This window comes from Ictalurus punctatus, chromosome 1 (assembly GCF_001660625.3).
Source record: "Ictalurus punctatus breed USDA103 chromosome 1, Coco_2.0, whole genome shotgun sequence".
Taxonomy (NCBI): Eukaryota; Metazoa; Chordata; class Actinopteri; order Siluriformes; family Ictaluridae; genus Ictalurus; species Ictalurus punctatus.
Window position 1 is genome coordinate 30875935 of NC_030416.2, and position 25896 is coordinate 30901830.

Here is a 25896-nt window from a genome sequence, read left to right on the forward strand (position 1 = left end):
CCTTCAGGCTTGGTGGCACTCTGTTTCCTGTGTTTAGCCCGTGGGTGACGGAGCGTGGGCTGAAACGTACGGTATGTTCCCATCTCCCTTGGTTGCTTGAACCTTCACTCTGAATCTCTATCTCAGGCATGAAAGCCGTGACGAGGGTCCTGCCACACTGCATCGCCGGCCTTATGGTGGGGAAACACCTCTCTCACACCCTCGCTCCCTGTGGAAGCAGGAAAGATGGAGAATAGCCCAAGGCTGCTTCTTTTGCCTGTTTCAGCAGATGTGTCTTCTATTATAGGCAGATTAGTCAGTAATGCAAGTCATTAATCCCGATTCTAGCCGGCAGAATCTTAAAAAAAATGCACCTGAATCCTGTACATCAGGGAAAAGACATCTGACAGTACTAAATCCTGCCTCATCACACCTCCTGAATTTATTCGGTGAGTGAAAAAAATTGACAAAATGTTCTGCCTTGCCTTCCTAAAATCGATTGCCCAAAGTTGAATCATTTCCTGACATTCCTCACTTCCAAGGTTGTTAGCTCTTGCAACAATGTCGTCTTCTCCTTCAGGATATACATTTCCCAAGATTTAAGTCTGTTTTTTGCTTCATTAGAAATGCTTCTGAGAAATACCAGCTGTCCATCTAACAATGAAGGTGGGGTAGTAAACAACAAGAAATAACAGGTGAGATGATGTGAGACTGTCTAATGGCAGATATTTTTACCAAAAGGTTTTACATTATAGATAGCCTATTCCATGAATAAGAGCTTTTTGAGTTCCACTCAGACTTTGTTTAAAGTGGAGTGCCTGTATGACTCATCTCCACCCTTGTCCCATAATACAATTTAAACTTGAATGGGCAAGCTACTTTCAAATTGTACTGTGCTATGCTGGGAGTTACGCTACAGAAAAATACTCCCAGCTGACTCTATTAGAAACGGCTACCTTTCCTTGACTTGAATAAGAAAAATGGTTCTGACCAACTGATAAGTAAGGAACAAAACACATCAGGAAGTGTGGTATGTTTTGTGTCAGGGTGGTATTATGTGATCACTGATCATTTTGCAGGGAAAAAAGCAAGTTATTAAGGTTTTTATTTAGAACTTTTCTACCTTTTTTTAAATTTATTAAAGAACAACACATGTTTTTACCCATTTATAACGACATCTACTGTTGTGGAAACAACAAAACGGAACTACCTCCATCCTTGGATTTCCAATGGCAGTGCAATAGCCTCCAATGGCCTCCAAAATCCTTGGATTTCCAATGGCAGTGCAACAGCCTTACTGCACATTTGGAAAAAAGATAGCAATATCGAGCATTTTTGACTGCAACAATCACACAAAAATACCCGGGTTTAAAATATTTCCACACTGCAGACATTTTAGCTGCATCATCCTGCCACAAATTGAGCTCTGTAGGTTAGAGCTCAATAAAGCCAGTGCTGATTCGTTTAAAGATTCCTTAATCAGCCCCGATACTGGTCTTTGAGATTGAATCGGGACACCCCTAGATCTTGGTACTGGAAATGTCCTCAACTGTAGTGGCACTTCTGCCCAACGTTGCTACTGATACGAGATAAACAAGTTTGAGGAGACGGGTTGATGCTCTTGGCAGTTTCTGCTCTTCTCCATATGTTTGTGTGGCCGGTTTTGACGTTGGTTTTAATTCTTTACCAGCCTTCCGAAGGCCTGTAAACTAGCCTTTAGTCTATTCATTGTCTTTTTTTTTTTTGGTTTATATTTTTTAATAGATGTCTTGGTTCTCTGGAGGACCAACTTCACTCAACAGAAAATGCCATGAACAAAAGAAGCGAGGCAATTAGCCTGTGCGGTTTTCCAGTTCGAACCTCAGACCCTGTCTCGTGTTGGTCATGTTTTCGTATTATCGCCTCTTTGACCTTGACTTGCCTCTTAGTCCGCTATTAATCTGTGTTCTGCTCCTTGAGGATTGCCACTCCTCCTCAAACCACTGCTGTGCTTGATTTATTGATGAAATCCCGCACACAGCATGCTCTCTGAAGAGCTGTGGGACTGAATGAAGTGCCGCTGCATGCTTCAGCTCACAAGAGTCTCTCCTCTGCTTTTGCTTTGCTTGTACTTCAGTTTCGAGATGCCATTTTTCTCCAGAGGCAGTACATGGCTAAAATGACATTGTGATGATTTACCAGTGAAAAATCTCTATGCTTCATTTAGAATAATTACAGACCTATCAGTAAAAACTGTATATATATATTTTTTTTTTTTCTTAAATTTGAAACATCTCATTTTTCTAATGAATGGATGAATGAGAAACTACCGTCACATTCATCATAGAAGAAGATTAATAGGAAGAAGCTTCTTTAGTATTAAGATGATATACAGTATAACAGACATGCCTCCACACATATTTGTGTAATGTTATCGGATCTGTATGATTGTGGTTGTGGGTTTAGCTGCGTAATTCATACACGATCATGCATATGATCCCAGTCAGGCCATGAGAGAATAATGATGTAGTCACTAAAGTTTATTAAAATAGGTGTGTGTTCCAGGTGCCCTGTGGTGTCCTTGCCCTGTCTCTCATGCCATTTGACCTTCATACAATACAGAGAACAGCCAGAGTCTGTCAAAGTCCCTCAGCTAAGTATGAGGAACAGCATGTAGGCTTTAGCCAGGAAGGTTAATGATTATTACGCACTTGTCGCCTTCTAGGACATCTTCAGCAGTTCCTAATGGACTGTGTGGAGCTTTCACCGCTCCTAGACATGACTCAGCATATGTTTCTGAATATTACACATTTCAGCCTCTTGTCTTCAGAGAGTTAAAGGTTGGGTCATGTGTGGTGCATTACAGTACTGGGATTTATCTGCAGGCGTAAAGCTCGGCCGCTGTAGTGGCTCGGTCGAGAGGAGGTCAGGAGCAGCTGTGATATTCATGAGCATTCAGAGCTAAGAGAGGTGATTTAGAGGTTTTTTCTTTTTAATATGTCATGACTATAGCAGCTTGTGAGTGAGAAGTGTGATGGTGTGGGCAGGTTTTCCATGGGTTCACCATGAGGGCATCGCTACATATAGCAATAAATTGTATGCAGTCATGACTATATTGTGGCTAAGCAAATCTGACCGAGATATTCAGAAATATTTTATTGCCACAAGGTGCATCCGAGTAGCGCAGATCTTCCAGAGACTTTAAGAGATGCCTGATATTCAAGCCATGATGCCTAGAATGCTTCATTATGTGAATGCCAGCAGTATTTTAAGTCATAATAATGACCTTTTTTGAGTTTTGTGTTCAGTTGGTTACTTCACTTGGTTACTATTTTTTATATAAATATGCTTTTATATTCAATATCTAACTAGACCTTTAATTAGCTAATTTGTTTATCTATCTATCTCACACTAGCTACCAATCTAGATAACTAGCTGTATAACTTGCTATCTACCTAGCTATCTCTTAAATTAGCTATCAACCTTGCTAAGTAGCTATTTGTTAAACTAGCTGTCTGTCTGTCTATCTATCTATCTATCTACCGGCCTTATAGCTAGATAGCTATATAGATAGACCTTTATATATCTAGCATATTAGCAATTAAGCTATGTAACTATCTGTATAGTTATCTGGCTGGCTAGCTATCAATAAGGGCTCTTCAGTATGATGATAAGATAGCATTATGAAGATAAATTATCTCATAATACTATATTAATACTACTATTAGTATCTCTAGTTATTATCAGTACTTCTGTAACACTGTCTAACTTTGCATAATGTCCAAGATTATATAATTTCATTCATAGATGTTGAATAAAAATGTATAGGCTTTTTAAATGTGGAAAAAAAACAGGTGCTCTGTTAGCAAACCTAAATGAAGTGACGCATATTGTGTAGCATGAAACTGTCATTAGGTATCACTGTGCTATTGTTTAAATCTACATATTTGTAGCTATACCTCTTAGCTGTTTTTTAAGTAGGTTTTAGTTGTAATTTTATGACTATATTACAGCCTACGCTACACAGTTGGCTAGTATTTGCTGGAAATTTGCATGTGAGGTGAGAATATAGTGCTCATTAGCAATAAAACAGCAGCATGCTCTCATTTGCATATGCATTTGGGTATAAATAATGTGACAATCTGTGTTTATGGTATGGCTTTGAGTGCAGTCGTTAAGAGATGGCGGATTTAATGCTATAATGATGGACTCCATTGTGTAGTTCATGCTGTTAGACCCATTGCACTGTAAAAGCCACCCTCCTCCCTCCCCCTTACAATAAAGCAGTTGTCTACATATGCGTAAATCATAACACTAATCTGGTATATTTATAAAGGTCCATCTATACAGCTACACGAGTGTAGTTTATTCCCAGCACCACTTCCTAATCCATACCCACTGGAGCTCTGGGTCCTGCCAGAGCACAGGGTCACAAACACACACACACACATTGTACAGCCATCCCTGAGCACACGCTCTGTATGCCAAACCGGCCCTATGAAAATAGCATTGAGAGAGCAGTCCACAGGAGAGAAACGGAGAGAGGGAAGCAGTGGAACAGTGTTTTTCATGCTCCAGCATGTTCCTGCACACTATGCTGCTTTGATGGTGTGAACGAGTGTTTAAAGGCAAACTCACGGCTCCTGTCTTGAGCTCACTGTGCATCAGTGCACACCGTCCCTGTCCGTGCTGTCACACTTATTTACTATTGTTCTGATGTCAAGCTGGTTATAGCTTTTCCTTGCCCCCCCGCCACCCTCGCGCCCAGCCCCATCAGTTGTATGTTGTATTATAGAAAAGTTCCTTCGTTTCACTTAAACAGACTCATTGGTACGGCAATGTGCATGATCAATACAGTGTTTTTCTTTCTTTTCTTTAGTCATGTACTAGTCCTTTTGACCTTCCTTTGTCTTGTAGACACTGTTATATATATTTTTATCTTTAAATTAGCCTTTTTTTTTTTCTTCAGCACTGCATAGCTATTTGTTTCTTGTTGGTTTTTTTTTTGTTTTGTTTTTTAACATTACAATATTATTTATTTGACCCAGCCTACACATTAGCCAGTGCAAGCAAAGAGTTTAGAGTAAAGTTGCCTTTATCAAGTACTTAAATCACAAGCATATAATCACTAGCACAAAACTTTAATGCAAAAAAAAATAATAATAAAAATAAAAATGCAATTTTACAAGTGAAAATCTTAAATGGTTATAGATTTGTCTAATATTTCAAAACAAATAAGATTATTAAGACTATTTCTAGACATTTTGATCTAATTTCAATATTAAAATGTTCTTATTTTTTTAGCATTTTTTTCTTATTTTAATAAATTATTTCTCGAAAGAAACAATAGAGCAAGAGAATTTCAAGGTTGAAATTAGAAACGTCTTGAAATAAGCTTAATAATCTTATATCAGTTATATCGTATACTCATAATGACGAGATAATTTTCTCATAATGCAGTGTTTAACCTCTATCCTCCCCTGCATGTCTCTTCTCCCAATTTGATATGAAGGCAAAATGAAAGAAGTACTCACCGTTTTAAATAGGAAGACGCAGGAGGCCTTCATTCTGTACCTCGATCATTATTAAGTCGTCTGACCATTTGTGTGGATTTGTGACCCGGACCGAAGCAAATGTTTATGAATATGTTTCGGCAACGTTTTTAAATCGTTGTCACATTAATGCAATTATCAGTAGGGAAATTAATGTTAGGTGTGAGTTATGTAAGGATGCATCGCAGTGTACTTATTGGTAATGAATATTATACATCATAGTTAGGTCACCAAGGAGTGTTGCCATCTGGCAACCAGAAACAAAAAAAAAAACATAAAACAAAACGCATGCACAAATTTTACGAGTGAGACTTAGAATAATGACAGGATTTTCAAGGCAATATGAATATATTCCGCATGGTATTTTGATAAAGCATCATGATCGATGCTTTATAATTCCACTTGACTTAGGAATAGTCTACCACATTGCATACACTTACCATCCACTTTATTAGGTACGCTTATACATTCATGCAGTTATCTAATCGATCATGTGGCAGAAGCACAATGCATAAAATCATGCAGATACAGGTCAAGAGCTGTATGTTCACATCAAACATCAGAATGATTGTTGGTACCAGATGGGCTAGTTTGAGTGTTTTGTAAATTGCTGATCTAGGATTTTCCCACACAACAATCTCTAGAGATTACACTGTAGATCCTGTAAGGGGAGGGTCTTCAGTCTGAAACACTTTGTTGATAACCAGACTGGTTTGAGCTTACAGGAAGTCTATAGTAACTCAAATAATCACTCTTTGCAACCGTGGTGTGCAGTAAGGCATCTCAGAACACACAGCACATCAAACCTTGAGGTGGATGGGCTATAACAGCAGAAGACCACATCAGGTTCCAGTCCTGTCAGCCAAGAACAAGAATCTGAGGCTATCATGGGCAGAGACTCATGTAAACTGGACAGTTGAAGACTAGAAATAGACCAGGTGATTTTTTTTCTTTCTTTCTAATCTTCAGCTTGGGTGAGGCTGTGCCCACGATAGCCTCAGATTCCTGTTCTTGGCTGACAGGAGTGGAACCCAATGCGGTCTTCTGCTCACCTCAAGGTCAATCTTTTGTGCATGATGAGATGCTACATTTTCTGCATGGTTGTAAAGGGTGATTATTTGAGTTTCTATATCCTTCCTGGCAGCTCAAACCAATCTGGTCATTTTCCTCTGACCTGTCTTATCAACAAGGCATTTCCACCCACAGAACTGTAGCTCACTCAATGTGTTTTTTGTTTGTTTGTTTTTCGCACCATTCTGTGTATATTCTAGAGACTCTTATTGACTGATCAAACGTCTTTTGTCTGGTGAAATGTGTTTTTGTCAGCGCTAGCTAGCTAGGCTATTGGTACTGGTGTTGATTAGCAACTATACCAGGTGATCGATTTAAACTAGCTAGCCAATTGTGAAAAAAATTGTAACTGTTAATTTAAATGTTCAAATTAACGGCTTACCTTAATCTAATGCTTACCATGAATGGACTGTTTGGATTCGCCGTCACTCATGCATTTCAGTACCCAGAACTCTGCTATTCATTACCAGGGATGATGACGCTGTCATTGTGAGAAATGTCTATAGCACATTTGTAGCACCGCCCCCACCAGCAATGACAACATATTTGGGCGGTGGTTTGTTTTCAGCACAGCACTGACATTGACGTGGTGGTGGTGTGTGGTGCTGTTATGAGAGTATCAGGTACAGTAGTGTTTGAGTATATGTACAGTGTGTTTAATTTCCCTCTACCTCTCATCAGTGTTTGTCCAAAAGATTGTTGTTGGTTGTATATTTTTGGTTGGTGCACTGTTTTTCACCCCAGTAGTGACATTTCCAGTTTGAAATTTCCATTAGGAGTGGTCCTAAGAATGGACCACTGCCCAAATCATATCTGCTGAATGGTGGTCATATGAACATCCATTTCTATTGATAGATATAGTTAAATGGGGCTGATAAACTGCCCAAAGCAACAGATGGTCTACAGTTGGTAAGTGTCCTGTATGTATTATGCGTACCTAATAAAATCAGCTGTGTGTGTAACTATTTCCCTTACACGTGATAATTAGCGCTATGTATGCACCTTTTATATATAGACCTAACTGGCTTACACTCCAAGTGCACCTGCCTAATAAAATGCCAATTTAAAATCCCATCAGGATCTCCGAGCTGCTAATTAATAGGTCCTCAAATAGAAAGATTACACTCTTTAGTGGAACAGTTATTTAATTATTTTCCTTTTTATTTAAATCGTCATTTTGGGACATTCAGTGTTTTTGGTCTGTGATAGTAATAGTAATTTATATACAACTGCTTAATGTAGTGATCAAAATCTTACTATCAGGTGTCACAAAAAATCTCACTGTAGATTTAATAATTATTCTTAATAACAATGAATACAGTGCCATCCAGGATGCATTCCCGCCTTACAACCAGTGTTCCCGGGATAGGCTCTGGATCCGCCGAGACCCTGACCAGGATAAAGCACTTACTGAAAATAATGGAATGATATCCATGTTTAAAGTGCTGTGAAAAATTTCCTGATTTGTTCGGTTTTAGTGTATATCTCGTACTAAAGAGTTTTAGATTTTGAAATGAAATACAACACCAAACAAAGGCAACCTGAGTAAACGCACAATACAGTGTGTGTGTGTATGTGTATGTGTATATGTATGTATGTGTGTGTGTGTGTGTATATATATATATATATATATATTTTTTTTATTGAAGCAGAGCTGTGGTTCAGTTGGTAGAGTGGGTTGTCCACTATTCGTAGGGTTGGCAGTTCGATTCCCGGCCCACGTGACTCCACATGCTGAAGTGTCCTTGGGCAAGACACTGAACCCTGAGTTGCTCCTGATGATAAGTTAGCGCCGTGCATGGCAGCTCTGCTACCATTGGTGTGTGTGTGTGTGTGTGTGTGTGTGTGTGTGTGTGTGTGTGAGAGAGTGTGTGAATGGGTGAATGAGACACAGTGTAAAGCGCTTTGGATAAAAGCGCTATATAAGTGAATACCTATCACTCGTGAAAAACTAATTGCCCCCTTAAACTTGGTTGTACCACCTTTGTAGTAATAACTGCAATCAAACACTTCCGATAACTGGAGATCTGTCTTTCACAGCACTGTGGTGGAATTTTGGCCCACTCTTCTTTGCATAACTGCTTTAGTTCAGCAACATTGGAGGGTTTTTTTGTACTGTCCATTGAACTGTCCGTTTAAGGTCCTGCCACAGCATATCTATTGGTTCAAGTCAGGATTTACTCCTATGCTTTGGATCATTGTCAGTTGCGCTTGAGGTCTGAAGACAAGACACACTCCTTTAGGATTTTCTGGTAGAGAGCAGAATTCATGTTTCCCTCAATTATTGCACATTGCCCAGGCCCTGAAGCAGCAAAGCATCCCCACACCATCACACTCCCACCACCATGCTTGACCATAGGTATGATGTTCTTTTTGTGGAATTCTGTGTTTGGTTTACACCAGATGTAACAGGACCTCCGTCATCCAAACAGATCCACTTTCGTCTCATCAATCCACAGAACATTCTCCCAAAAGGTTTGAGGATCATCAAGGTGTGTTTTGGCAAAATTGAGATGAGCCTTAGATGTTCTTCTGGAAGGTAGGAAGAAACCGGAGAATGTGGAGGAAACCCACACAGACAGTAAACTGGGCTCATGATCAAACTGGGGACCCTGGAGCTATGAGGTGGCACCATTACCACACTGCCACCATATTGTTAATACAATGAATTCATTTATTTTATATCTGGGTGAAAGATTTGAAAGCTCTCTTTAGCTGCTAGAAATGAAGAGCTGAGTTGCATCATGTCAGCTGCTGCATCTCGAGCTGAATTGGGAATCCTTTTGTCGTGCTCTCTGCAGCTCACTTCATTAATTACGAACTCTTTGCCACCATGCCCGCTATTCCCAAGGTGGTTGACATTGACTGACACTCATTCCAGTGGGCATGCCGTGTGTGCATGTGCGTGTGAAGTTCTGCTCCAGTGCCATGGTGATGCTGGCCGTCTGGAGTGGAGAGCTGTGTGAATTATGAGTCCACAGAGAGTTCATACGAACTCTGCTCATTGAGAACACATCTACAGGAAAAGGCCAGTCTAATTCTCACCATCAGTCTCACACACACACACACACACACACACACACACACACACACACACACACACACACACACACACACACACACACACACACAAATTCACTGTTGCTGTCCAATGCTTTCCTTACATGCTGTGGATTGAAGTGAGCGCACAAAGCAGTGTGTTAACTCCTCCATCTATCTCCCACTCTCTGTTGTCCATGCATGCGGTTTCATCTCTCTCTCGCTCATTTGTCTTCTGCATCTTTGCGTCAGCCCTTTTTCATCTTTCTCCTCTATTTCTTTCCCAGTCATTTATTTACGCCGTCTGTATCCATTTCTCCATATCCACATCTCTTTTATTCTCCCTCTTTACTCTCGTCTTGGCTTTTGTTTCCCTCTGTCTTTGTCATTTCTTTTTTTTTTCCTCTCCCCCTGCTTTTTGTCTGGTTTTCTCCATCTGCATTCATGGCTCTTTTGTCTTTTTTAATATCTTGATTTTTTTCACCCGCACCTTGATCTGCTTGTCCTACACATGCATGACTGTTTATATGCATTCCCTGTTTTTATTCAAGAATGTGCTTTGCTTCATTTACCCTCAAATCTACTGCTCGCTGTTGTAAACATAATGTTTGTAGTTGTAGATATTCATTCATGAGCACTAGGTCATATGGGGAAAAAACATACCATCATATTTAAAGACATTTCTGAGATGCACAATATGCATCATAATATAAAATTGTAAAAAAAAAAAAAAAAAAAAAGAGTTCATACATTTATTGAATTTCTACAAACACAACTGTCTGCCCCCCCCCCTCTCTCTCTCTAGCCCTCTCTTTCTACCCCTATCTATTTGTCTCTATCTATTTACCTTTATCTCTTTCTAAGTCTTATCTAAGTCTATATCTGTCTGACTCTATTTATTTTGCTATCTATCGGTTTGTTTTTCTCACTGTCTGTCTTTCTGTAGATCTATCTATCTATCTATCTGTCTGTCTGTCTGTCTGTCTGTCGACTGGTCTACCTACCTGTCTGCAGTGTCTGTATGTCGTGCTGCCAGCCTGTCTCTCTCTCTCTCTGTTAATCTGTCTGTCTCTCTACAAATGTATAACTCTATCTGTCTGTCTCCATGTATTTCTCTATCTGTATGTCTGTCTGTCATTTTCTTTCTTTCTCTGTCTCTCTGTCCTGTACTTAATCTCCCGGTTTTAATTGAGTTTAAAGTAAATATCGTTCTGTTCTTTCCTGCCTACAAAATAAATGACTGAACATCCAAAAGGAGGAACAAAATAAATGTAACACTGCACAATTTCAAAGAAAACTTTACAAAACTTTTTAACGAATCAGAACAGTGCAAGACTTCACCGTCTAATGAGCTGCTTTCAGTAAGACTGTAACTGGCATTTAAAACAATGTTACTAAAAGAGATCTCAATGCAATAACTCAGAAAAGGGTAATGTGACATAATGAGCCCTAATGAGCACAATTTCATGTTTCCTGATCCTGTCCTTTATTCAGCTTCTCATTTTAATCCTCAGCATGCAGAAAAACGAAAACACTAACTTTCAGCACACATTAAGATTTAATGTATGATTTGATCTTTTTTCTTTTTTTCATTAGATAATTGATAAGTAATACGTCTTTCTCACTGTCTGGTAACCTTTTGATGCAGAGAGCAACGGTGATGGTGTAACATCACGTGATCCACCAGCAGATCCATATACACTTTCATTTTCATCGTATCGATCTCCTAGAGGTCATCTTGGATGTACTTGAGTGCGATTGTTGATGTTCAGAGGTGAGAGCTAGATGGTAGTCACATTCTGGGGCCTCATTTATCAACCATATGTACACATATTTTTAAGCGTAAACCATGTATATGCAAGTTCCTATGCATTGTATGGGATCGATCAAGTTTTGCTGATGTGTGAGGAGCGTATGCAAGACCACTAGTGGTAGAAAAGTGTAATAGCAGGTAACCTGACTATGTGGAGCTCCTGTATCACATACTGTCTATCATATCTGCATAATTCAGAGAGTGATTACTGATTTCACTGCTCACAAGATATAGACCGACATCACAGACAGTTTTAGTTGATCTCAAATCCAGGATCTTTAGGTACAAGTACATTTCAGAGAGAAATTGTAGAAGGTACTGGCGTTCTCAACCAACTACAAGTTGAATACTTAACTTCATTCATGTGGTTCAAACTGCAATGAATTACATTTCCAAAACCAGCAGAGAGCCAAAGTTGACAAAGTACTGGTAAAAGTGCCAAATAAACCATTTTTGTTTTGCTCTACTTCATACAACCGTATCTTTACTTCAGTGCCAGTGAAGTTCATCTTCTTAGACCTTCTGGCATGTTCCATGTCATCTGAAACAAGCAGCACCGTAAGCACGCTACTATGCTTTTTAAAGGGAAGGGTTTTTTTTTTTTGGTTGTTTTTTTTCCGTAACCATATATGGTGATTTTAGGGCGGTTCTTTATGGATATGATTGTAGCTGTGTACAAGCACATCAATTTAGAATGTGTGGGATTTATCAATGGCCATTATTCGTGTGTGCAGGCAGTTCTTATGCACAAATTTACTGCTTGTTTTACGCACACTTTGATAAATGAGACCCTTGGTCTTTTCGTTGCTTCTGCAATCCGTCTACATGCCCAAAAATTACAGAATGGAGGAAAACTGTAGCGATAGAAATTGTAGCATGTCTTTTTCACAGGTTATTTGCATTTTATTGCTTAGCAACTGTGTTCTCATATCTTTTTTCATATCTCCTAGTGCATTAAAATGTGATTATTTTGAACAAATCGGTCAGTCATGTGGATTGTCTGTCATGTTTGGGTTTTCACTGTAAGGGTTGATAACAGCGTTCACTCCTGCTGAACATGTTTTAATGAATGTAGTTTTTCTGATGTACAGAAATGGCCTTGTTTTTCTTTCTAGATGTGTGACAGCACCATGCTGTGATTCAGTGCTGCAGGTCTCCGAGCCTCAGTGGAGGGTTTACGGTTCCCGCTTTCCCTTTTCACCCACAAATTCTGTCCATCGTTAGTTCTTTTGTATGTATATATTAATCTCTCGTATTGTGCTCGTATGTCTGGAGAGGATTGATTAATCCTGCTGCTCACTGTTATAGTTAACGCTCTACTGCAAAATCTTCCACTCACCGCATTGTGAGTCTTTGTAGCATTCCTAAGAACTCTCTCTCTCTCCCACTCTCTCTGGGTCTGTCTATCTTTATCTCTCATAATGTATATCTATCTATCTATCTATCTATCTATCTAACTATCTATCGGTATCTGTCTCTTTTGCTATTCACTCACCATCCACTTTAATAGGAACACCTGCTCATTCATGCAGTTATCTAATCAACCAATCATGTTGCAGCAGCACAATGCATAAAATCCTTAAGGTTTTACGTGTTGTGCTTTCTGAGATGCTTTTCTGCTCACCACGGTTGTAGGGTCCTTATTCGAGTTACTATAGACTTCCTGTCAGTTCAGACCAGTCTGGTCATTCTCCTTTAATCTCTCTCATCAGCAAGGTGTTTCAGCCTGCAGGCCCTCTGCACACAGGATGTTTTCTGCTGTATGTACCATTCTGTATAAACTCTAGAGACTGATGTGTGTTAAAATATAAGGAGATCAGCAGATTCTGAAGTACTCAAACCAGTCCATTTGGTACCAACAACCATGCCACGATCAAAGTCACATCTATCTATCGAGCTCTCTATCTAACACCCCCCACCACCACCACCACCACCCCTCTCTCAGATGAAGTTGTTATGTTATCCTTAGGCTTCCTTATCAGTGAGTACATTTTCTGATGGTTCTGCAGTGTATCACAGTGCTGCGATGACATCATTTCAGACAGAGAGAGAGATGGGGGGAGTGAGAGAGAGGGAGGACAGCGCTAGGCTGTTTCACTTGAATACACAGCACCATTGAGAGAAGCTTCAGACGACCCTCAGTTCTGTCACGACTCCCACACATCTTCAGATCTGCAGGGAGAAATCCTCAGCGTGCTACTAATACTGCGTGTGTGTATGCTCTCGCTGCTTTAGAGTTTGACTTTGCTAGTTTAAAGTCTTCTTAGGGCTCATGGGGATGGCAGAGGTAAAAATAGAAGCTTCTGCCATATCCATGCTGAGCTCCGCCAGGTGGCCTATCACCTTTGACCTTTCAGGGCTCCGTGCACAGCGGGACCGCCTCTCTTAACTTCTGGGAACAATCACAGACATGAATGTAACTGAAGCAGTGTTTCTGCTGTCCATAAAAAAGCAGATAATTGTAGTCTGCGGCACGAAGACATTTGTACACAGTATTGCTGCTTTAAGCAAAAGCTGCCTGACATTTCCTTTCCAAATTGATTGGTTAAGAAGCAGGTTTTTCTTGCTGTAGCTGTAGTAATTGAGCCGCTTAGATATCGACTTCTGTCTTATGTGTTGTACGTAACTGAGAAATTGCTCCACGGTGCGGTAACAGCCCTGGAGAAGCAGCAGTATTAGGATCCATGTTAACTTTGAGGCGATGGATCTGCTCCAACCTACGTGTATCCGAGGACTGAGAGGAAAAAAGAGACATTGATATGAGGAGCACTGCTGTGCTAAAAGGCTTCCTGACATGTTCACATCTCTCTCCGCTTGTGATCAAGCCTAATCGTTTGACTAGTACATCTGTATAAGATGAGCTACCTTCATGCAATTCAAGAGCAGGGAATCAAATAACATTTTTGTGGATGAGTGTGTGTTTGATCAGATCGCAGCTAATCCGAAAGTACTCTTCTGGTAATATAAGCTTCCTGGGAAAAAAGTTCTTCACATCCTCCAGTGCATTATTGACACTAGGTTGTACACCTGGGTGTATGTAACGTTCCATCTGAGATGTGTGTGTGTGCAGAACATGTGAAGGACATCATTTCCACAGGGTGGTAAAAGTGTGTTATCGGATTTTGTATGGCAAATCAGCACCTGTTTATGGAAGTGTGTTTCAATAGATAGCTCGACAGGTTTATGAACATCTGGTTAAAAAGTGAAACAGCAAAATAGACACCTAGGAACTCTGGCTGAATTTCACACCCAGTTAGAGAAAGAGTGGACTAAAATTGACTGGATCTTAAATACTAGTTGATCAGTAATTCAAAGAAGTAGTCAAACTTTTCCATAGTTTCAACACAAACTCATTAAAGACAACACGATTTTATTAGTACCGATGAATATTGATAAGCAACAGGAACGAATATGTCAAGCCACACTTCAATTAACAACCACCCCCGGTCTACAAATTACATTTCCAGCTTCACTGATTTGTCAGGCTGTACTGTTTACAGTGAAAGTAAATCCATTAGTGCGAAAGTGTGCGAAATAATACATCTGATTATCAAGATGAAGTATTTAAGGGGATACCAGTTCTTAAAATGTGCTCATCTGGACGACCCGGGGGCTCAAATCGTTGATTCAGGATCTGAGTGCGCAGCATGGAAGCACATGTCCATCAGCAGAGCTGTGGACCTGTGGAGTCCTGTATAAACCTCTACATAAAACTACATCACGATTTTTTCTGGTGTTTATTGTGATAACGATATCAGTGACGATATAAATATAGTACCGTGCACCACTGTTTTCGACTACAAGTTATAGCGGGGATCTTGAGAACCTCAGAAACACAGACACTGATCTAAAAATAATACTGATTTTCTGTAACGAAACCAGTTCCAGATTGTAGAGGTAGCTCGTCATTCAGCGATAAACTCCTACTCAGCTTCACGTCCACCTTCCGCAGTACTTGTTTTTGCTCTACACGTGAGCTGCGAATGGGTCACACATCGTCGCACACAGAAATACATAATCAGCTAGGATTTAACGTTATTATCGCGGGAAGACTAATTCTTATTGTAGGGAGGATTTCTACTGGTATATCACAAACGATAAGATATCGCCCAACTTTAGCTTTACAGTGAACTGTAGAATCCTCTTTATCTAGTCTGAAAAAATTTCAGACCAACAAAGGACAAACGGTTTTTACTGTCTGTCTGCTGTTTTCTACTACTCCGGCTAGTTGACATCCCAACAGGTGCGACTAGTTAGTGTATTAGTCTATGCATCCAAGTGTTAGGAAAGAAATGACATTAATGATTTTTTTTGTCCCGGCACCAAATACTTTCTAACTACTAACTACTTTCTGAAGTCTTTTTCCTGTTCCAAAAAGATGTCTTGATGTCATACAAATTCACTTTTAATTAGAAAACAGACCAGGCCTGTGGTACCAGGAAAAACCTATGCAATGTTCCCATTTACTTGGCTTCAAAGCTGGCTTTGCATTTCAGTACTCATTTTTGTGGTATGTTCCCCTCTGATTACCCAGTGAAACAGATTTAATTTGCATTTGAATAATGCACTCCAAAAGGGGGAAAGGCAGATTCAGTTCAGTGATGCGGTGCATCTAGACATTTCTCTCCTGGTATTTAGAGGGAAAGACCTAGAAGCCCTTCCTGGTTAGTATAAATAAATATTACAAAGTCAGAAACCACTTACCAAAGTTAATTTTCATGTTTTTCATGGCTTGTTGATGCAGAAGGAAGTGTTGGTGTCTCACAGCTCCAGGTTTTGGGAGTTCAGTCCGAGCTCTGCTTACTGTCTGAACATATTCTGGCCTTCTTTTCCCATTAAACTTCCACCCACCTCCCAAAAAACATGTCTGTGTGTCAGTTGGCTGCCTACAATACCTCCTACCAGGATCCTCCATAACCAATGACCAGGATCCTCCATAACCAATGACCAGGCGCCTCCATAACCAATGACCAGACGCCTCCATAACCAATGACCAGGATCCTCCATAATCAATGACCAGGATCCTCCATTATCAATGACCAGGCGCCTCCATAACCAATGACCAGGATCCTCCATAACCAATGACCAGGCGCCTCCATAACCAATGATCAGGATGCTCCTTACCCAATGACCAGGATCCTCCATAACCAATGACCAGGCGCCTCCATAACCAATGATCAGGATGCTCCTTACCCAATGACCAGGATAATCCATTAACAATGACCAGGATCCTCCATAACCAATGACCAGGATCCCCATAACCAATGACCAGGATCCCCATAACCAATGACCAGGATCCCCATAACCGTTCAGTTACGGTGAGCCACATTCATACTCAAATTATACAAAACTTATTATAATTTGAAAAACCAATCAGTTTTAGTTGTTAAACCAAACGGTCATGTTTTTAGAATGAAGTAGCTCACCTGAAATTTGTATTTCCAGAGCTATCTCTCTCCATGCCGCTTCCTTTTTAGCCCTGTCATGATGCATTGGCGAGGACATAAACATATATATAAACACTCCTTTTCCTCCATAACTCAATAAGTTTCTCTTCTTGCTGTACTGTCTGCCTGAATCTTTTTGACATTTTCCTTGTGGTGGTTTGTTGTTGTCGCATTAAATGTGTCATCAGGTTCTGCACCCCTATCGGTTCTTGGTTGGATGGTCATTGTAGGGGAAGCGACACTACAGGACTGTGCCTCAAATCTTCTGATGCTGGCAGAATTTAATCGGAGGAAAAATTTGATCGCAACGGCCATTAATCGGCTATTGGGGAACGTGTCAAACTAGCGATTAGACTACAGATTTTGGCCTCGGATTAAAGGAATCTTTCAGGATTCTCAAAGCAAAAAAAAAGGGGACCACTACAGGACCACCACTGACTGGATATTATTTTTGTTCTGAGTCAGTTCTCAGCACAGCAGTGACACTGGCATGGTAGTGTATATTGTGTTGGTAGAAGTGTAACCCTATCAGTGTTCCTAGGGGTATATCTGCTGGTTTGAAAAAACAGTCCACAAGTTAAAATGAGTTTCTACAGGTACACGAACTAACAAGGTGGACTAACAAGGCAAATGTGTATATAAAAAAAAAATGGTGGTGAAATGCTTGTATCTCAAACTCCACACTCTATTATGTCAGTGTTAGTGCTGTGCTGAAAATAAACCACTACTCGAGTCATATCTGCTCAGCAATACTCATATGGAGTAAATAGGTTCTAACAGGTTGTTATGCTATGGGGACATTTTGCTGACATCATTTGCGTCCACTTGTCCTCTTCGAGGGAAGAGTTATTGTAATACAAAGTCAATACGCAGTTCTACTGAATGGACACTTTTATCCTATGATGAAACATTTCTCTTCTGATGGGAGTGGTCTCTTCCAGGTTTACTCTGCCCCATCCACAAGGTACAATGACTCCCTGAATGGTTTGATGAGGATGAAAAAGCTAGTCTTTATTGGTCACATATACATTACAGCACAGTGAAATTCTGTTCTTCGCATACCTCCAGCATGTCAGGAAGTTGGGGTCAGAGTGCAGGGCCAGCCATGATACAGCACCCCTGGAGCAGAGAGGGTCAAGGGCCCAACAGCGGCAGCTTGGCAGTGCTGGGGCTTGAATCCATGATATTTTATGACCTTCACAATCACCACACATCAACCAACCCAATCGAACACCTATTGGAGATTTTGGAGGGACGTACTGTGTTAGACAGCGTTCTCTGCCACTGTCATCTAAACACTAACTGAGGGAATCTTTTGGAAGAATGACATGCATTGCTCTAATACACTTCCAACGACTTGTAGAATTGATTCCAGTCCACGTTTGAAGCTGTTCTGTTGGCTTGTTGTGGCCCAAAACCTTACTAGGACACTTCCTGTTGATGTTTCCTTTTTTTAATTTCTCTGCATATGATAGTTGAACTAGACAACCTGTCGACTTTGACACAAACCCACACCCATATGCATGCTCTAGATTTGTAGTTTTCTCTGACAGGCTTCATGTTGGTGTCTTTGCTGAGATGTGACATGTTATAAGGACAGCCAAGAAGCAGTGTATTTTCCTCATATTACTGCAAGAGAGCAGAGGATGAGCAGCCCTTCCCTCACTCATAAACCCTGCAGAGCGTGTGTGATGTATATCTGTGTGACAGATAGAGAGCCTGAAATATTTCCGTGTGCATGTATATCGTTCTGAGCATTCCACCTTAAGCATATGTAAGCATCTTTCCTGTCATCTTATGTCCTTTGCATAAGAGAGCAGAGCACCTTGGCGAGTTTAATTTGATTTGCAGCGTGGCAGCTTTGGTGGGGCTGTAAAATAAAGAAAGGAAGAAGAAGTGGCTCACTGCTCGGAGGATCCTGGCCGTAACCCGCTGTGCTGCAATGCCACTGCAATGCAACACTCCTTTCCTTTGAGTCTCACACTTTTCAAATCACTCTTTGCTGGCTTGGTGTGTCTCAATGTACATTGTAAAGTTTGCCTATGGTTTCATGTTGCGTACTCGAGAGAGGTTATAAGTGACAGGAGTGAGTCTGCCGTGTATTTTCTTCCCATAAAATGTTGCTGAGGACGGTAGGATAAATGTATCTGTGTTACAAACTATGTCTCGAATTGTCTGTTCAGCTTGGACAAAAACCTGCTACCTTACAAACTCTGAGATTAAAAAACAACTGAGGAGAAATAAGCTACCAGAGTGAAAGAGACGATGACACAAACAGGATTACCTGTACCTGATATGACCCAAAGAACAAACTGATTGAGACAAGCAGAGAGATTGACAGCGAGTGTGGAGGAGCACATCACTGCCTCGCTAAAACTTTTTTTTTTTTATTATTATTTTTTTTTAATCTTTGTCCCAGATTGATTTACACACCCCTTCACCTGTATATGAAGCTTGATGGATATTAAATCTCTCTCTATAATGTGTAATTTGTGCATCCCGGCAAAGACAACCATTCAGCAAGTTTCTCCATTTCTCTGTTCTGACTGTGTGGAATTGCTCTCCTGGTGTGCATCCATTAGCCTTCTCACAGCTTCATTTACCCCACCTCCACCTTTAGATCAGAAAGCAGTGGTTTCAGTCAGGGACCTTCTGAAGCTCCAGCACGGAGGAAGTAGTTTAGGCCATTTCAAAATATGCTCATCATGATCGTAATGGCTGTACACAGTCACAGAACATTTTTTGGGAAGGCGGGAATAGTGGGACTACTTAAGGCATAGTAGGAGGTAGAGATGGCTTTTAAGGGGCCTGGACTCCAAGGTTATTATTTTGTGAAGAGATTAGTAGGTGGAGAGGGTATGATGGCTTGTGGTTGGCGTCACACCTCCAGGGTTGGGGGTTTGATTCCCGTAACAGCCCTGTGTTTGCGGAGCTTGCATGTTCTCCACATGCTGCGGCGGTTTCCTCCGGGTACTCTGGTTTCATCCCCCAGTCCAAAGACATGCATGGTAGGCTGATTGGCATGTCCAAAGTGTCCGTAGTGTATCAATGAGTGTGCGATGGATTGGCACCCTGTCCAGGGTGTACCCCGCCTTGTACCCCATGCTCGCTGGGATAGGCTCCAGGTTCCCCAAGACCCTGTAGGGTAAGCGGTATAGAAGCTACATGGATGGATTAGTAGGAGGCCAACCAAGACTGGATTTGCACAGGGAGTAATCTGGCGGCAGTACCTAAGTTTTATATTTTGGAGAACATTAGTTTGTTCCTTGGTACAAAATGAATAGCTGCATAATTATATTATCGCAGTGGTGTTCAGTCTTATGCTCAAAGGGCTGGTGTGGTTGCAGGTTTTTGTTCAAGCCAAGCAGGCACCACTTCTGATTCCACATGTTTAATCAGTTGATTGTCATCTTCAGTCAACTTTTTTTATATTCATGATTGTTTCACAGTTCCTAATGCTCAGGAGCTTTGGTCCATATATAGTCATGTGAAAAAATAAGTACACCCCATGGAAATTGTTGGCTTTTTTGACATATTTGGACAAGCAAATATTTGATCCTCTTTGAAACAGTGCCTATTAATAAAGTTGATATACTTGAAGAAAACCACATGGAAAATTTCATTTATTCACCAGAAATATCAGGAGATGTGATATCCTTCTGTGGAAAAAGTAAGTACACCCTTGGCCTCAGAAACTAGTATTGCCCACTTTAGCAGAAATAACTTCTTTTAGGCATTTTGCATGATTGTCCAGCAGGCTTGCTGGAATTTTTGACCACTCTTCCATGCGATATTCTTTCAGTTGCAAGATGTCTGAGGGTTTTCTTGCATGTACTGCCCATTTCAAATCCTCCCACAACATTTCAATGGGATTCAAATCCAGGCTTTGACTAGTCCATTCCATAACCCCCCATTTCTTCGTTTTGAGCCATTCATTGGTGGATGTGCTAGTGTGCTTAGGATCATCATCCTGTTGAAAAGTCCACTTTCAGTTCAACTTCAACTTTCAGACAGATGGCGTCACATAATCTTCACTATTTGATATGATGCAGAATTCATAGTTGAATCAATGAATACAAGCTGTCCAGTCCCTGAGGCAGTGAAGCAACCCCAAACCATAAGATTTCTACCACAGTGCTTCACAGTTGGTATGAGGTGCTTCTCCTGAAAAGCTGTCTTTGGTCTGCACCAAACATGTCTGCTGTTACTGTGGCCAAACAACTCTATCTTTGATTCGTCTGTCCAGAGCACATTATTCCAAAATTATTCCTGGTCTTCGTCTATACGCTCTTTGGCAAACTGTGGTCTTGCTCTAATGTTCTTTTTACACAGCAAAGGCTTTTTCCTAGCACACATCCCATGCAGGTCAAATTTGTGCAATCTCTTTGATGGTAGAAGTGTGCACTTTGACACTAACAGTTGTAAGACTTTCTAGCAGATCCTGTGATGAAATTTTGGGGTTCTTGGAGACTTATTATTTTCATCAGACGGTCTGCTCTTAGGCTGAATTTGCTTGGACGGCCAGTTCTGGACAAATTGGCAGTCGTTTGAAATCTGCGCCATTTGTAGATTATTTTCCTCACAGTACAGTGATGCATTTCAAATAATTTGGAGATCTTTTAAAATCCCTTGCCAGACTCATAGGCATCCACAACCTTTTATCTGAAGGCCTTACAGAATTCTTTAGATCTTGGCATGATGACACCACGCACTTTAATAACAAAGGGAACACCAGACATTAGATGTGAGAGGGGTTTAAATAAGACAGGTTCCACCTGCACTCCCTAAGCAGGTTCTGATGGCACCCGATCTTGAACACCTGAAATTATATGGATTTGAAGGTGTGATAAATGTAGGGGTTTACTTCCTTTTTCCATGTGACTGATATTTTTTTGTTGATTTAAATTGTGGAAGTTACTGCAAAATATCAGTTGTATGTGCCATTTGATAGAGTGTGTCTTTACTTTATTAATAGGCACTGCTTCAAGGAGGATCGGATCATTGCTTGTCCAGATATGTCAAAAAACCAACCATTACCATGGGGTGTACTTATTTATTTATTTATTTATTTATTTATTTATTTATTTATTTATTTATTTATTTATTTATTTATCTACAATTAGGGTTCCCAAATGGACATTATGAATTTTCTGTGTCCCCAAGCCTTGGCATTTATTTTTTTCGTTTGAGATTTATAATTCAAGACTTAAAAATCCATATTCACTCAGTGTTTCAGCATAGCGGGGATAGATGTCCATTTTTATTGCTGAACTCCTACGCCAGTACAGCATGTCAAGATAGCGAAAAAGTCTAAAATAGTGCATACAGTCTTAATCTAAATGTAGCTTGATTGAGTTTGACTCCCAGTAACACACAAAATGTGTCTTCATAGTCAGAGTGATGTAATTTGTAAAATAAATGGATAAATAAAAAATAAAAAAAGGGGAGACTGAGCATTTATTTCACGATCCCGTTTGTATATCAACTGCTTGGGTGTGAGAAGTGTGGAAGCATTTCCTGGATTTTACTCAAGTTCAAATTCTTGTGGAATAATTTCTTGCATGAGTGTTTATTATACTTCGTTTAATAAAGATTGATGTTAATAGTTCCATTGTAGCTTCATTGCTAATGTTGAGTAAGTAAGAGATAACTAAGAGTCTTGAGTAAGAGATAATGCTGCCGTCAGATAAATCTCGTAACTTGTAAATGAACTGAAACTGGTTCGATTTACTGGCTAATAAACCTACTGCTGCTATTTAGTCCATCTATTATTTATTGTAATATTTATTCCATCTATTATTTATTATATGTTTAATTCACTATGTAAACACAGACCAGACAAATTGCGCTTACTCCAAAGCAAACTTGAATAATAACGCAAGTCTGCCAGTAAGCAAATTTTGTTCTAATCATCTTTACATATTCTGCTCAGACATGTATTACAATTTTTAAAAAATGATTATTCTGCAATATGCTGTTGTGTTCTTTTCCATTTGTCTCAAAATAAAAATGTCTTAAATTTACATATAAAAGTTCAAATTGAGCTCCTGCTTTTCTTCACAGGTTCACTACCCAGCCATGAGGCTTTTCTGTAGAAGCATTCACAAGTCTCTATCCCTCCTTAAACTCCTAGAACCCATCGGCCACCGATGGCCCATCAGGTCTAGTACCTCTACACTATCTCAGAGACACTGGCTTTCCACGTACGTCTCCTCTCACCAGCCACAAATCAACCACGAGTCGGTGGACGTTCTCGGCCGCGTCTACCCGAGAGATGATATGACCAACGTGACCGCTAAAATCCTGTCCATGGTGGGTCGAGAGCTTCACAACCAGACGCATCATCCACTGTGGATCATTAAAGAACGGATAAAAGAGCACGTTTACCGTTCCTACACAAATCGATCAGGCACACCGCTCTTCTCCGTCTATGATAACCTCAGCCCAGTGGTGACAGTGGAGCAGAACTTCGACAGCCTGCTCGTCCCCAAAGACCACCCGAGCCGAAAAAAGGGTGACAACTACTACCTGAACCAGACACACATGCTTCGAGCGCACACCTCCGCCCACCAGAAGGAGCTGGTACGTTCCGGGCTAGATTGCTTCCTGGTAGCTGGGGACGTCTACAGGAGGGATGAGATTGACGCAAGCCACTATCCCGTCTTCCACCAGATGGAGGGAGTGCGACTTTTTACCAACCATGAGGTAAGTACATGGCTTCCACAATTCCTTTGGTGTAATTGAGGAAAACTAACAGTTTGTTATTTATCTGCGTTTGGTCTTCAATCAGTCATCATATTAAATGTGTAACACGTTACATGTTGGATAAATATGTTTACGCAACATCTGGACGGTAATTGCGGCTATCATTTCAATAGTAACAACTTGCATCATGTGTATTATGGATGCTTCACATTAAAGGATAAAAAAAAGTTCATCATTAATATAGTGAAATTTTCTTTGAGGAGGCGTTTATTTAATATTTTTGGAAGGAATCTCCAGTATCGGCATTTTGGAACTGCCAGATGTAAAGGTAAATTTTCCACTGTGGGAGTTTTGGATGCATTTTCTTGCTAACATTACAAGCGGGACTTGTTTTGCAGACATTCTACAACATAAAAAAAAAAATAGGACAGGGTCATTAATCAATTTCCAGTCATGTTTTATTCCTTACATGATAAGTAAATGGTAAAAATGTCACACTTATATAGCGCTTTGGATAAAAGCGCTTTACACTGTGTCTCATTCACCCATGCACACACACACTTGCACACCAATGGTAGCAGAGCTGCCATACAAGTCGCTAACTTGCCATCAGGAGCAATTTGGGATTCAGTGTCTTGCCCAAGGACACTTCAGCATGTGGAGTCACGTGGGCCGGGAATCGAACCGCTAACCCTATGATTAGTGGACGACCCGCTCTACGACCTGACCCCCAGCCTCCCCTTTGTATTATTACGTTTATCACTGAAACGTGAAATCATTAAAACACTGTAGGTTTTCTTTGGCCCTGCAGACAAATCAAATCTCTGAAAGCTTTTGTTAAAAAAAAAAAAAAAAAAAAAAAGGGTTATGAGAAAGTTCCTGCTCAAGGATTTACACCTCTTAATTAAGTTCACAGTTTTACTACGTCTCTGTAACTGGGCACAGTGTCAAAAACTAACTTAAATTCTTGAAATCAGCATTTGAATTTAGGTGAATATATTTGGGACTCCTAAGTAGACAGGAATAGAAATAGCATTGTATGCCTGTGTGTTTTGCAATATACAGTATTAAAACAAGCTGGTTGACCCATGATATCGATTTGTTTCACCCATTTTCTGCCCAGTTTGGTCACCTGCCAATTCCCACCCACCAGCCAGCCCTTCCCTATCATACGGCGGCTTCCAACTGGAAAAGGTGAAGGCTAACACGTGCTTCCTCTGAGACACGTGAAGCCAGCCTCCAGATCTCTGAGCAAATCGGAGAAACTCTGCCCTCTTCCACATACATGAGCTCACAGGCGGCCATGATCGGCTTGTGGTATTGCCGGGTTTCAAACTCATGATTTCCTGGCAATTTTGCAAACTCTTTTCTGTTGTGCCCATCGGGGGGATGATTTAAAAAATAAATAAATAAAATGTATAAGCAGGAAGTCAATGTAAACAATCAGCACATTCATATAGACCTGTGATCATCCCTTGTAGCAGGAACTACAGTTATAGCTACTATTATAGAAGACTGATCAACACTTTGTGACCACTCAGATTAGAGATTTCACAGTGCTGTGGATGTAATGATGATTAACAAATGACACATCATGCAACCCAAGTTTCAAGTCTTATTTTGATGTTGGTAAGTTGTTTGCGCGAGTGGAGAACGGCGAGGATCTGTCCCTCTTTGAGCCCGGCCGTCTACGCACACCGCAGAAGCAGGAGACTCACACTTTGGAGGCAGTGAAACTGGTGGAGTTCAACTTGAAACACACCCTCACGCAGCTCATCAGGCATCTCTTCGGGGAAGGTAGCAGTCTCTCAGCATTCACACTTTGACTTGCTCTTTCTCTACCTTGAGCCACCTTCACCTCCGTGTCCATCTTTTGTTTGATGCCGTCCTGCAGAGCTGGAGATCCGCTGGGTGGAGTGCTACTTCCCCTTCACGCATCCATCCTTTGAAATGGAGGTGCGTTTTCACGGTGACTGGCTGGAGGTGCTGGGATGTGGTGTGATGGAGCAGGAGCTGCTGGACTCAGGTGCTTATTCACATCCAAAAAACACACGCACGCACGTACATATTGTTAAGGCTTAACCCTGATGTCCTTCCGAATCCGCATTTTGGTTGCGCTTTTGTTTTGCTGACATGCAGTGTGTGAATCCTTGAGGACATAACCGTGTAAAAAGGAGCACTTCGTGAATAGGACAGCACAAAAAATAGTACAGAATTGTGATCTTCATTCATTTCTCAACGTATTTCGGGTAGAGTTTGAACATGGGAGCCACTACATTTAAAAAAAAAAAAAAAAAAAAAAAAAAAAAAA

General features: G+C 40.6%; 1 protein-coding gene across 3 annotated transcripts in view; it reads left to right on the plus strand.

The window, feature by feature from the left end:
* Nucleotides 1-25896, plus strand: part of fars2 (phenylalanyl-tRNA synthetase 2, mitochondrial) — a 157131-nt gene that overhangs the window by 20751 nt on the left and 110484 nt on the right. For 2 of the 3 annotated variants that reach the window (XM_017480248.3, XM_017480275.3), the window contains exons 2-4: nt 22944-23585; nt 25220-25382; nt 25480-25611. In XM_017480248.3, the coding sequence (XP_017335737.1) occupies nt 22959-23585; nt 25220-25382; nt 25480-25611 (922 nt within the window). In that variant the 5' untranslated portion in view covers nt 22944-22958. Of the gene's footprint in view, nt 1-16682; nt 16752-22943; nt 23586-25219; nt 25383-25479; nt 25612-25896 lie in introns of those variants that run through there. The other variant, XM_053683850.1, reaches the window with a different exon arrangement.